Below are 13319 nucleotides of genomic sequence, written 5' to 3'. Positions count from 1 at the left end.
ATTAATCATTCACATCACTCCCTTACATCCTCTTCCAACTCTTTGATTATCTTTCTGTTCATTGAACTTGCTGGGAGAACCCACATTCTTGTTAATGCACCTCTTTGCTTATTTGGGGTCTCTGACATGACTGAAGGAAATAGCCGGCTATGCTACTTGCTTTCATTTTAAATTCATGGCTCCCCAACTCAAGTGAGTCTTTAGTTCTGCCCTGTACACCTGTAATAGTTCCCTAGAGACTTCCTTCTCCTACTTGGATAGGTAACTATTTCAAACTTCCTGTACCTTAGTCTTAATCTCAGTTCATTGTCTGTGTTTCTTTGTTCATTGAGAAAATAGAAGCAATCGAAAGGATTGTGCTTTCCACTGCATAACAGATCTTATTTCTAACTATCTATAACAACAAATGAACTATTTGTGTTTCTCTCTAAAGCCAATCTGTGTAGTATGTCATTCCCTCTTCACTATCCAATTATTGCTTTTTTAGTTGTCACTTTTCTTTCTATCATCTCCTCTCCACTGCATTGTTATTGCTGTGGTTGATATCTCCCATCTTAAAAACTGAACCAATTTTGATCCCACATCTATCTCCACTTAAATTACCATTTCTTCAGTCCCCTTATGCCAAAGTGATATTCACAAATTGTCACTATCTGCTGACAGTAAGCCACCCCCAACACTTACCTATTTCATTATTGTTTTTGAGAAATTGGTTCTTTTAAATATGTGTGATAAATGGAGAATGTTCAAGGAGATTATGAATCTGTTCGCAAATTAGGTTTTCTGAGATTGGTATAAGGAACGGTTTACATTAACCCAATTTTTTTAACACAGAACACTTTCAAAAGATACTGTGGTTGTTCCATACTTTCTTTTTGAACAGAATTTGAGAAGTGTTTAACTACCCAATTGTAATAATGGATGATTTGCTTAAAATATCATTCTTTTCAGTCTGAGAGAAGAGTCCAGAGAGATTCCTACCTCTTTTGCCCCCACTCAGAGTTATGTACTATATTAGTGGCAAGCTCAGAGCTTCTTAAGGTTCTGTTACTGAATGAGATGTTTTGGATAAATGTATTTAACCAGGGTTATTGTTAAGATAGGGTCATAACTACTTTTTCTAAAGGTAAACTATTATTTTCCTTAGACATGGTTTCCTAAAATAGCAAAGCTTTTTATGGAACAATCTTTCTTATTTATTTATCTATCTATCAGTCTATTTATTTATTTGATTTTGGTCTAATTCATTAGACTTTGGCTGTTCTCAAAACTAGATAATCCACCTGAATTTTGAATTAACCTATCCACAATACATGCTGACTTTCTAATTGAAAACAATTACTTCTGCTTTTTAGGTGTCTGGAGTAGACTTGCAGAATGCCTCACACAAAGACGCAGTTGAGGCCATAAAGAATGCAGGAAACCCTGTGGTATTCGTCGTCCAGAGCTTGTCATCCACCCCAAGAGTAAGCTTTACTTGGCATTTTCAAAATGTTTGAAAATATTCTCTATACCTGTGGATCAAGCTTTTGCCTCATGTTTTGTTTTGTTTTGTTTTTTTGAGGCATTTTTTGGCCATGTTTTTTCTCCACATAATTTCACTGTTACATTATTATTACCTAGGCAAAGAATCAGCTTCATCAAGATTTAGTTATTAATGTCCATTTCCCTTTTTTAATCTGATTTTGATTTCCTACTCAAATTGAAGTCATTCCAATGTACACTGATTTAAGTTACAGACTGTGGAATCAAATCTATTTGGATTCTTTGATTCCCTATTTACCAGCTTTGCTATCTTGGAGGTAAGTTTCTTTACTTTCATGAACCAGTTATTTTGCTTATAAAATACTTTAAATATAAAGAGAATCACATATAGAAATATTCTAGAGTTACTGTCAAAGATTATATATGCTTTTTTTTTTTTTAAGATTTATTTATTTATTTATTTATACAAGCACTGGGTACAGTCAGAAGTGTGGGAGGGTGAGAGAACTCACCAGAGACAGAGCTGGGAACAGAACAGGCAGACTGACGAAATACACTGCTGAGGCGAGCAGCGGGCGCCGCAGGAGAGGTCTGCGCGCCATGTGGGACCCTCGCCAGCTGGCCGGGAATGAACCAGAGCTGCTGAGGCTGCGGGCAGCTTTGCAGCCCAGCACTCAACCGCTGCGCCACCAGGGAGGCCCAAATATTGTATATGCTTATTAAAGCATGTATAAAAGTAAATATGCATTGTAGCATGTTCTGTTGGAGATTCTGAATTCAAAAATAGCAATATTAAATCATTTTTCATTTCTGTTATAAAGTACTTTTTAGATATGGAACTGGAACTCTGATACACAGATGTTAGTGGCAGGATGTATATTTTGTATTCCAATGTGCTCCAGTAATGTTATCCTTAAGCCCTGTAACTGGAAGCAATATTTATTTCTCTTTGTTTTGTAATGGAAAACAGCTGCTGAAAACATTGACACTCCTGAACAGCAGAAAAACTGCATATTTTTCAAAAATTGCTGTTCTATATAGTAATGCAGTATTTTTCAACTTTTTATATGTCAAGGTATACAGAAAGTAATATTAGCAAAGTGGGCGAACAGATGTTTGGCTGCCCAGTGACAAGGGCCTTACTAATAACCTGTCTGCACATAGTAGGCCCAGCTGGCCCTCTCCTGGCAGCAAGTGCTCTGCTGTGTGTACATTTCCCTTAGCACTCTGCTTCCACCATCAAGTCTAACTGACAGAGGTGAACTGCATAAAGTCTTCTTATTTTCATACAATTTTATATTAAAGAATTTCTGGAATCCGATTTTTATCTCCTAATAATGAGAAAGTAGTTGAGGCCATTACTTTTATTTCTAGAAACTGAATTCAATAAGGACGTCAGCCAGATTATTCCTTTGCCAAGTGATACTTCCAAAGAAATAGTTTTGAGCTGGAATGAGCCAAACAGATTATATATTATGCGACCACTTGTGAATGCCTTACCGAAAAATAGTCAAAGTATTTAAATAGGTTGTAAAGTCAACCAAAAAGGACAAACTTTCTATTCAGCCTCTGCTGGTGAGCTGAGGTGGCAATTTTCACTTGAATGACACGAATGGTGCAATTTCTTGCAGTCGTTCAGAAAAAGAATCTCTTTGGATGGTGCCCTGTGTGTCCCCCATGCTGTAGGACAGACTGCCACCTTGTGCCTTTAGCTCAGCAAGCATTGAACTTTCTGTGGGTCTAGCCAAGGGAGTCTATTCCATTGATGATATTAATTACTATGTCTATGACTTGTTCCATTTTTTAGCAGTAAATGATTTCTAATGAATGAGGTGATGAAAGGAATCAATTGTATCTTTGCAAAATGGTGCTCTTAGTTTACTTATTATTGCAAGTAGTGTTGATCATCAGAGAAATAGAAAAGAGTCAAGGCTTAATCCCCTTTTTACCATTTTATATGAAACTTTGAGATTTTCCTCAAAACACCAACAAAAGTTATTTCCTAATGATGGGTCCCTCATAGGCAAATGTTCAAAGAAACCTTGGTCACATGGAAGTTCTCGTAAATGCCATGAATTAACTGGTGGTATTTATATTTGAACTTTTTTTTTTAAGTTGAATGTTATTTTTCTGTATATGTGCTTTTATGAGATGCTTTAGGAGTATCGCCAATACATTATCTTTTGTAGCTTTTTCTCAGTTTCTCAAATATATTATAAGCTTGCTAGAAAGCAGTGTGTGTATCCACTTAGATTTACTTGGCAAATTTTTATTTGAGAGCAAACCCATGGCTTATATTGAAGTACTCTAGAGAAGGTTTTTTTTTTTTTAATGGAAAGTTTTTATGCCAAGTTAAGTTTTTCCCACTAACATTAACTATATTTCACAGCAACTTCATGATTTTTTTCATATTTAAAAACCCTTTGGAAATTGGGGGGCATTGTTTCAGCTTATTAAATTTGTCATCATGTATTTTTTACTTTTTTTTTCATATTCTATTTGTACTTCCCTAATACCATTGTTTCAAAATGGCACTGAAATTTTTTTGACATATGTATTTTAGATATTAATCATATAGAACCTGCGGTTACTTTCATAAGAAATATGCTCTCTTCTACTTTTCTTGAAATGTAGTCCTGCTGGTGAGCTTTTTGTCTTCCAGAGTTTGTTAACAATTTGTGTACAGAAATATTTTTCTCTGCTATTCAAAAAACAAACAGGATGCATTGGTGTTTCAGTGGTAAAATTCTCATCCTCCAAAAAACTAACAGTGTAAACATGAATGGCAGCTGATATCTGTCCCAAAGCTTCTGCTATTCAGCTTCAGCTGGTTTTCCCATGGGAGAAAGTAGTCCCAGTATAGACTAATATTTTGATTAATAAGGGAAGCAGAGTGTTTTCTTCTATGATTCTTCACTCCAAGAAACACATACCTGTCGATCCACCAGTTTTTTGAACACTGCATTAGGTTATTGTATATATATGTATATTTTAAAGGTTTATTTATTTATACAAGAACCAGGGTACAGGCCAGATGCGCGGGAGGGTGAGAGGATTCACCGGAGACAGAACGGGGAACAGAACAGGCATACTGATGAAATACACTGCTGAGGGGAGCAGTAGGTGAGGCAGGAGAGGTCTGCCACACCAGGTGGGATTCTTGCCGGCTGGCTGGGATGGAACCAGCGCTGCAGAGGCTGTGGACAGCTTCACAGTGCGGCACTCAACCGCCTGCGCCACCAGGGAGGCCCAGATTATTGTATATTTTAAAGAGAGAACTATTAATCACTTAGCAGTGTCTGTTCACATAAGAAGCACTGAGTGTGTGTATTGATATGTCACTGCTATTTTTTTTACTTATAACGGAAACATTTCTGAGACTTTTTCATTTATTCCAAAATTAGCTTACTGCTCTAAATTCTATATTGAAATGAAAAACAACCTTAAATTGTTAAGATATTTTTCTGGTATTGTTTTTTAAATTATCTTTAAGCATGCAGTTCCTTTTATTTTGCTGGGACAGAAGATTTAGTTTTTCCTTAATTCTTGATGTTGATCATCAAATTTTATGCCTGAATTATTTGTATGATTTATTTGAGGAGCCTTTAAAACAATAGACATTTTATATTTTCCTTAGATGTTTCATAGACAGTTTTAGAAAAGAAATGACTCAAAAAGTATTATGTACTTTTGGCACCATTAAGTATTAAAATAATTACTGTGAAATTGAACTGTTTCATACATGTATAAACATTTTTTGAGGGCCTCCCCTGGTGGCACAGCAGTTGAGCGCTGGGCTGCGAAGCTGCCTGCAGCCTCTGCAGCACTGGTTCAATCCCCGGCAGCCGGGGGAGGGTCCCACATGGCGCGCAGACCTCTCCTGCTGCCCGCTGCTCCCCTCAGCAGTGTGTTTCATCAGTCTGCCTGTTCTGTTCCCCGCTCTGTCTCTGGTGAATTCTCTCACCCTCCCATGCTTCTGACTGTACCCAGTGCTTGTATAAATAAATAAATAAATCTTTCAAAAAAAATTTATTGAAGCTTACAATGTATTAGGTCTTTCTGAGCACCAATGTTGTAAGTTACAAAATTCCAGTTTACATAGAGCTTTTAATCCAGTGGTATGAATACATTTGTAACTCATCTTGTGCTGTGGTAGTGAACTATTTATTGAGTGTGCAAGGTGTGCTAGATAACATAGTTGAGCTGGGGTATATGATGAAAAAGATAAATAAATGATGTATCCCAGATCTAGGAATTAGCTGAGGTCACCCGTAAAACTGTATTTTGCAAAGTGAGATATTTGGATAACAATCAGTATTGTGACCTTTTTAGTCTTCTTCATCTTCTCCTCTGAATCTGTATGTACAAGTTTGAATTCATTGATCCTTGATGTGGTAGTCACACACACACACACACACACACACAATCTCACACATGCTGTTTGCCTTGAATTATACTCTCACGTCTTTTACTTTTTAGAAGTCAAAGTTAGTAAAGTTTAACTCAACACATGATTTTATGACATTTGAATGTGTTCATTTTTTTTTGGTTCTAGGTCATTCCTAGTGTACATAAAAAAGCCAACAAAATCACTAGTAACCTCAACCAAGATACCCAAGATAAAAAAGAAAAGGTAACTTGAACCTCTCAAGCTTTTAAAAATTGTTTTTGGTTTCTTTTTGCTTATCTGAGCTGCATATTTTAAGAGTGACTTTTTATCAGGGTAGAAATACTCTATTTATAATGTTTCCTTCCTGTGAACATAACTGGTTCCGGCCAGGACGAAGATTAGAAACCCAGTGGAGCACAGGTGTAAAAATGTTTTCCAGCACCAGTCATTATTGTTTTCATCTCCCTTCCTGTTGGAAATCTGTTCTGTCCCAGAAAATGTTGCTCATATTTGGGAGTGTCTAAGACTTTAATCTTCTGTTCTCTTAGCCTAAAGTCCATTTCTCACCTTGCTTTTCCATAAGCATCTGTTTCATAGTCAAAGGACCCAGGTCAAAGGCTGTTTCTACTGAGAAAACAGTCCTTACCATCAATCAGAATCATCCATTCCTGCTTTCCCCCTTCTATTCTTGTAAAATTACTTGATCTAAAATTTATTTTATGATTTGGCATCGGGTAGGGATGAATTTTCATTCTTTTCCACAGATAACTAATTATTCTCCTGTTTTAATGTAGGCTTTCATTTACCCACTGATTTGCAATGTGACCTCTGTCATGTCTTAGGTCATCAGAGGTATTCTTTTTCTGGGCTTTCTCTTTCTCTGTTTGTCCATCCCTATACAAATGCAGTACGACCAAAGCATTATAGTATAATTTTGAACCTTGTTTTCTAGTAGAGCAATTTCCTTAACATATTTCTTCTTATTCAGAAGTGTCCTTTTCCATGTAAATGTTAGAATTAGCATGTCAAATTTCACCAAAAAAATCTCTTTTGGGTCTATAATTGGGATCTGTAACTTGAAAAGAAATTATGTCTTTATGATATTTAACCTTAACTATTAACATGATATATTAATTTTTTTATTTTTTTCAATTTTTTGAAATTGTAACTTGTTTAACTTATTCCTTACACTTTGTATTGCTTTTGATGATGTCTTAATATAATCACTGCATTTGACTTGCCAAAATTTTCTTGGGATTTTGCATGTATGTTCATCAGAGATACTGGCCGATAGTTTGCTTTTTTTATTTTGTTCTCTTTTGATTTTGGAATCAAGGTAATGTTTGGCCTTGTAAACAATACAAGTGAAAGGGAGACCAGGACATGCTTATCCTATATTCTTTATGAGAATGTTGGTAGAACTTAATTAAATAAATCAGTTGCATAAGCAACTTCTCCTTTAATATAAAAAAGAAAATGCTACTAAAGAGAACTCTTAATATTATTTTAAAAACTGTCTGCCCTCATTCTGAGTATTGTGCTTGACCTGGAATGATCTACTTCCGAGGAAAGGGTTTACTGAAAAGAATTCATTTGCCTTTTTTGTTGTTCTTTTAACTCACTGTAAGTTTTATTCCCAAAAAAAGTTATAGAGACATAGTGATCTCATTTCTGTCTTCTTTTCTTGCTTAGTAAGCATTTTGTATTTGGCATCTTCTCTTAATCACTCTTGTATTTTACTAATTTTTTTATTTTCTGCAAATATACAAATACTTCAGTTATTAATCTTAAATAAATTTGATTATGTGTTTTTCCTTTGTGGATCCCAAATAGTGTTATCTTTTGGGGAAGAATTTATTATATGCATGCCTTCTGTAAATACCAGTCATTGTCCATTTACCAAAGCATATCCTGCCATGAATGGTTTGGTCACAGAAAGCCATAATTGAATGCGCTTTATTGAAATCCTCTAAACAAAAATAAATATTAATCCAGTTAGTTTGGTATTCGTGTTTAGTTATATCAACTCCTTTTTAACAACTTGTACCTCTCCATAAGGTTTTACATGTTTTATTTTTTTCATACAGTTCCAAGAAAATATCTACATTCTGTACTGATAATCTGATTATAGAATATTGTTCTACTTTAATTAGATATTATTGATGTACTATGTCATTTGGTCATAAATTTCAAAACTGCTTACACAGAAATACAAACATTATTGATCATAAATAGTTTGTTTTTTAAAAGTGTGTTACCTACGAATTATAGATGTAAACCTTTTCATTTAGAAAATGTGATTATATCATTTCATGTTAATTTTTAAAAAATAAAATAATTTATACCTTCTAAAATTGAATTAAAAGTTTAATCAATTGTAGAATTAACATAATTTGTTAGTATAGTATAATTATATAGTATAATATAGTTTTTACTTTTAGCTTTATTTTAGAAATGCCTTTCATTTCAATTAGTAACAAAGAAAATTAAATTTTAAAAGCATAAAGAAAATACATATAATTGGCTTCCTCAGGAAAGAAATGCTTCCTTTTGTGTTGATCAACAATCTTAAAAGTCAGACTTTTGCATGCCTGTGGTGTGTATTGGTATGTATACCTCACAGAGTCACTTTTGTATAACAGTATACACATTAAGAGAATAAATTGCATGTGTTTTCCAATCCTCATGGTATGGCTGAAGTTGGGTACAGTCAGAATGATTCCTGATTATCTTGCTATCCTGTTTGCCATTGAGGAAGAGAACAGTGCAAAGGCAATTAACCCTTTCTCTCAAATCTGCACTTTAGAGACGAGGTACCGCGCCGCCTCCAATGAAACTGCCGCCCCCTTATAAAGCTCCATCTGGTGACACTGATGAAAATGATGAAGAGTGTGCATTTACCAACAGTGAGTTCCTTTTAATTTGGGGGTATGAATGCAGTGTTTATTAAATTATACTGTATTTATTCTTGTAAATCATTAAATGCAACTGTATGGGTTCTTAGAAAATGTGCATTGACATAACATGTTCAAAAAGAAAATTTACATCTCCTACACTTTTCTCGTTTTTATTTTCCCTTTGACACTAATAAACTATGAGTGAATATCTAAGACAACTGGGTTGTCGCTATTTTATCTATATTCCCTCCCAAACTTATATTCAGTTGAGCAACAGAAATGCTTATAAATCCAGGAAATTAGAGTTTGACCATAATAATAGGAGGTGGAAATAGCTGTCAGCACTTGATGACTTGCCGTACTCAATTGGATGGTGATGTTGCTAATGCAAAAGTATAGAAGGCCCACCAGGTCATATTTTTGTCTTTAAGATTCATTTCATAATTATCTTTGGCACCTCCTATATAAAATATATATTCATACATATATTTAATGGACACTTTATTTTAAAAATTTGCATTTCTTTTATGCATGTAAAATATGTGTACTTTGGTCTGATTGCTATTGAGTAAGTAATTTCTTTGGAGGCTGATGAAAATATGAAATTAAATTGTGATGATGGTTGCACAATTTATGAATACACTAAAAGCCACGGGATTGTACATTTAAATGACTGGATTTTGTGATTTTATATATATATAATATATATATTTCTTTTATTAAAAAAAAAGTTTTCCTTTCTATACACCATAACATAGAAAAGCAGTTTGACCTAGACCCAGAAATTGAAAGAGTTAAAATTCTGGTTCCAATACTTCCTAATGTATGACCATAAAAGGTCATAAAAGATCATAAAAGGTCCAGCACTTCCTAATGTATGACCCTTTTCTGTGAAAATAATGGTACTGACTTCACAGTGTGGTGGTGAGGATTTATTTATTGGTTTGGGATTATCTAGTAAGTATCATTTTGATGCTACTGCATAGGCAGAAGACTCCCCAAAATTTTATGCTCATTGGTACACGTGTATTCACACATGTCCATAGACACACTCATCACCTCAGTGGATTTAGAAAGGACAATGGTTTACAATAAATATGGAAAAAGATTATTAATACTGAAATCATCTTTTTTTAATTTTTAAGATAGTCCATTTTATTTAATTTTATTTTTTACATTTTATGTTTATTTTTTATAAATGCTTTATTTTCTACATCTTTGCTAGTTTTTGAATACTATTGATTTCTCCCCTCCAGTGTAGTCCCCATAGTTCTCTTACCACTATAGTACCCATGAACCATCACCCTAATTTTGAAGTCATCTTCTAACTGTATGTAACATTAAACATATTCTCCAGCAAATCTATTTGGACTGTAAATATGATTTTTCTCTTCATTCATTTTTGTCCACCAATAGTTTTCCTTCCCAGTGTACCTTTTCATTTCATTGAATTTACTGTTAACATTCTTCAGAAAAGTTTGAACTGTGTGGTGGTTTAGATAATTCCCATTTAAAATATAGGTGAAACCAAAGCCACTAGCCTTCCTTATATTTCTTTTTTTTAATTTTAATTTTTTTAATTTTATATATTTTTTATATCATTTTTCATTTTTGCACAATGTATGCATTTTCATCTTGGTTATAGTCCCCATACAATTCCCACCCCCCCCCTTGTTTTGATCCTACTCCCTCCTCTCCTCCTTTGTGTGTCTGGTTTATAGTTGTTTGTTTTAATTTTGATTTTTACTTTCTTATAATTAGTCTTTTTCCTGGTCCCTTATTTAGGTTTCCTAAATTCCTGCTATTAGTGAGACCTTTTGGTATTTTTCTTTTTCTTTCTGGCTTATTTCGCTGAGCATGATCCCTTCCAACTCCATCCGTGTTGCTGCAAATTGCATGAGTTTATCTTTTTTGATTGCTGAGTAATATTCCATTGTGTATATGTACCACATCTTCTTGATCCAGTCATCTATTTTTGGGCATTTGGGTTGTTTCCATAGCTTAGCTATTGTAAATAGTGCTATAAACATAGGGGTGCAGGTGCCCTTTTGAATTAATATTTCTGTGTCCTTTGGGTAAATACCTAGGAGTGGAATTGCTGTATCGTGTATTTCTCTTTTATAAATGGACCCTTGGTTTTTTCTTTGTACTTGTTAAATGACTAATGTGCTCATCTGCCCAAAACTAAATGTAGATTGATTCACTGTTTTATCAAATTCTGTTGTCCCAAGACTAAGCATTTCTTTTTAAAAGTTCATCCAGTCAAAAAATGTTCATTGAGTGGCTGTTGTAGGTGGGCAGGTGCTGTTCTGTGTGTTGGAAACATGTTGTTCTGTGTGTTGGGAACAAGAGCTTGCCTCTCAATTAGTTTATAGTCTAGTGATGAAGAGAGATTATAAGCCATAAGATAGTTTGACTGTTGGTAAATACTGTGAATACTTTAGTAATCTGGTTTGAAAAGGCCAAGACATGACCTAAGTGGCAAGCAGGAACCAGTCTTACAGAAGGGGGCTCACATAATCATCAAATAGATCAGATCTCTTTTCAAACTGTGATCCACTATAACATAGTTTACTTAGCCAATTATGGATGCATACATACACACACATGCATGTGCCTAAGGAATTAGTTTCATGAAATATTACTTACCTTTATAACAGAACAAGAATTTATTCTTTTTCTGTTGTATTCTGTTTCATTTTTTTTAAATGCTGTTTGTAACTCAATTTATATCATGACCAATTAATGTTTTACAACCTGCAGTATGAAAAATACTAATCTAGACTAGTGGATTTCAAACTTCAGTGTGCATCAGAAGTACCTGAGGAGCTTGTTGAACAACTAGTTACAGGGCCCTAATACCTGTTTCTGATTCTTTAGGTGTGGAAGGAATTATATGCATTTTTAATCAAATGCTGATTCTTCTGATCATATCTTGAAACCACTTACCTGGATGGTATTTAAAGTCAGGGGAGTCATACTACTTAGGAGTAGTATGTTGACCGTAACCAAAGCTAACCTAGCACGTGCCTCCTGAACCAGCAGAGGAGCATACTAGCATAAGAACATTATGGAATTATGAAACTTAAAATAGGAATACATTTCAAAATTGGTTTGTCCAAAATTGTTCAGTGATTAATTGTGAAATGATACTGAGGAGGTTGGAGACAGAGAAATGACCAGTGCACTTGGCAACCAGTGCACTTGCATAGTTAACACATTTCATGACATTCTGGTGTCTATCAAAAGGAGTCTTATAGTCACCAGCTGAATGAAAATTTCTTCAAGTTTAGTTAAAAATTAAACAACAATTAACAATTAAGAAATAGCATTTCTTCCCTGTGGCTAATCTTTTATCTACTATTCTCAATTTTCACTAAAGCCCTTACTCTGAAAAGACTCTTACTTTTTTTGTTTATTATCTCTCTTCCTGAAAGTGGATCAATAAATGTGGATGAGTCTTCATTTCCAATCTCTCTCATATTTGCAGTTTCTTTTGCATTTTTGTCACATTTTTAGTAAATAAATAGTGGTAGTCACAGTTTATTGAGCACCAGTTATGTGCCATGCATTCTCCCCAAACCCAATGAAGAGGATATATAATCACGTTTTATTTCAGCTGAATGTCACCTTTGGAAAACCTCACTTGATTCCTTATTCTAATATATAGCCCTGTATTTTTCCTTTATAGAAATTAACAAAATGTAATTATTTGATTATTGTCTGTCTTCCCCACTATTAAGTTCCATGAACCCATGGCTCTTTGTTTTGGTCTGGCACACCTTATGGAAATTCAGTATTTTGGGCAAATTAATGACCGGGTAAGTAATCTGCATAGTCACAGTGGAGGTGTGATGAAAATCATGTATACGTGTGATGCTTCAGAGAGAATACCCTTCCACTTAATATCAGAGTATTCTGACTTTTCTTTTGCAGTATGCCCCCTCTCCTTTTTAAAAGTTTTGATCCCCAGAGAGAAAAACCACTCTCTCCAGAAAACCAGAAAACTGTGCATTATTCACTTTTGATCCCTGAGGTTAAATGCTTTTACATCAATTTGGTCTTTCTGACCTATTGGCATCCTTTCATTCTTTCACCTACAGTTTTAAACTGCAGATGAGCAGGTTTTAGAGTGGCTTTTTTTTGTTGTTGTTACATGTAAGAGAGTGATAAGAAGCAAGGAGAATTGTGCAATAGATATGTCTCTTTATGTGTATTATGTCCTAGCAACTCAGAATATAATTGTTTTATCTGACACTTGGCTTTTAAAAGGGATAGCAGAGATGTGAATGGGAACCCATGCTAAAGGCTCCTTAAAGCCAATTCTTCATATTTTAATTCCAGAATAGTGTATTTCTTTAGATACTTTATATTTCCATTTTGAATTTGTTTTCTCAGAAAGGTCCTGGTTTAATTTTAGGCTGTGATATATCATTATTACCTTTTCTTAAAATCCTCCCTCGCAAATGAAATGACATAATATAATTTTTGGTATAAAGAACTTATTTGTATTATAAAACATAATAAAATTAACCTGTGAACTACAC

The 13319-nt window shown here is 34.3% G+C and overlaps 1 protein-coding gene across 6 annotated transcripts in view; it reads left to right on the top strand.

Moving 5' to 3' along the window:
* The window catches only part of PATJ (PATJ crumbs cell polarity complex component), a gene marked incomplete at both ends in the record, with an annotated part of 267283 nt that overhangs the window by 106005 nt on the left and 147959 nt on the right, over positions 1-13319 (top strand). For 5 of the 6 annotated variants that reach the window (XM_084244370.1, XM_084244373.1, XM_084244372.1 and 2 more), the window contains 3 exons: positions 1356-1466; positions 6041-6118; positions 8682-8781. In XM_084244370.1, the coding sequence (XP_084100496.1) occupies positions 1356-1466; positions 6041-6118; positions 8682-8781 (289 nt within the window). Of the gene's footprint in view, positions 1-1355; positions 1467-6040; positions 6119-8681; positions 8815-13319 lie in introns of all 6 variants that reach the window. The other variant, XM_084244371.1, reaches the window with a different exon arrangement.

The sequence above is a fragment of the Talpa europaea genome (genome assembly GCF_964194135.1).
Source record: "Talpa europaea genome assembly, chromosome: 9".
Classification (NCBI taxonomy): Eukaryota; Metazoa; Chordata; class Mammalia; order Eulipotyphla; family Talpidae; genus Talpa; species Talpa europaea.
Note: the sequence above shows the minus strand (reverse complement) of the source record. Positions and strands in the feature narration are given on the sequence as shown.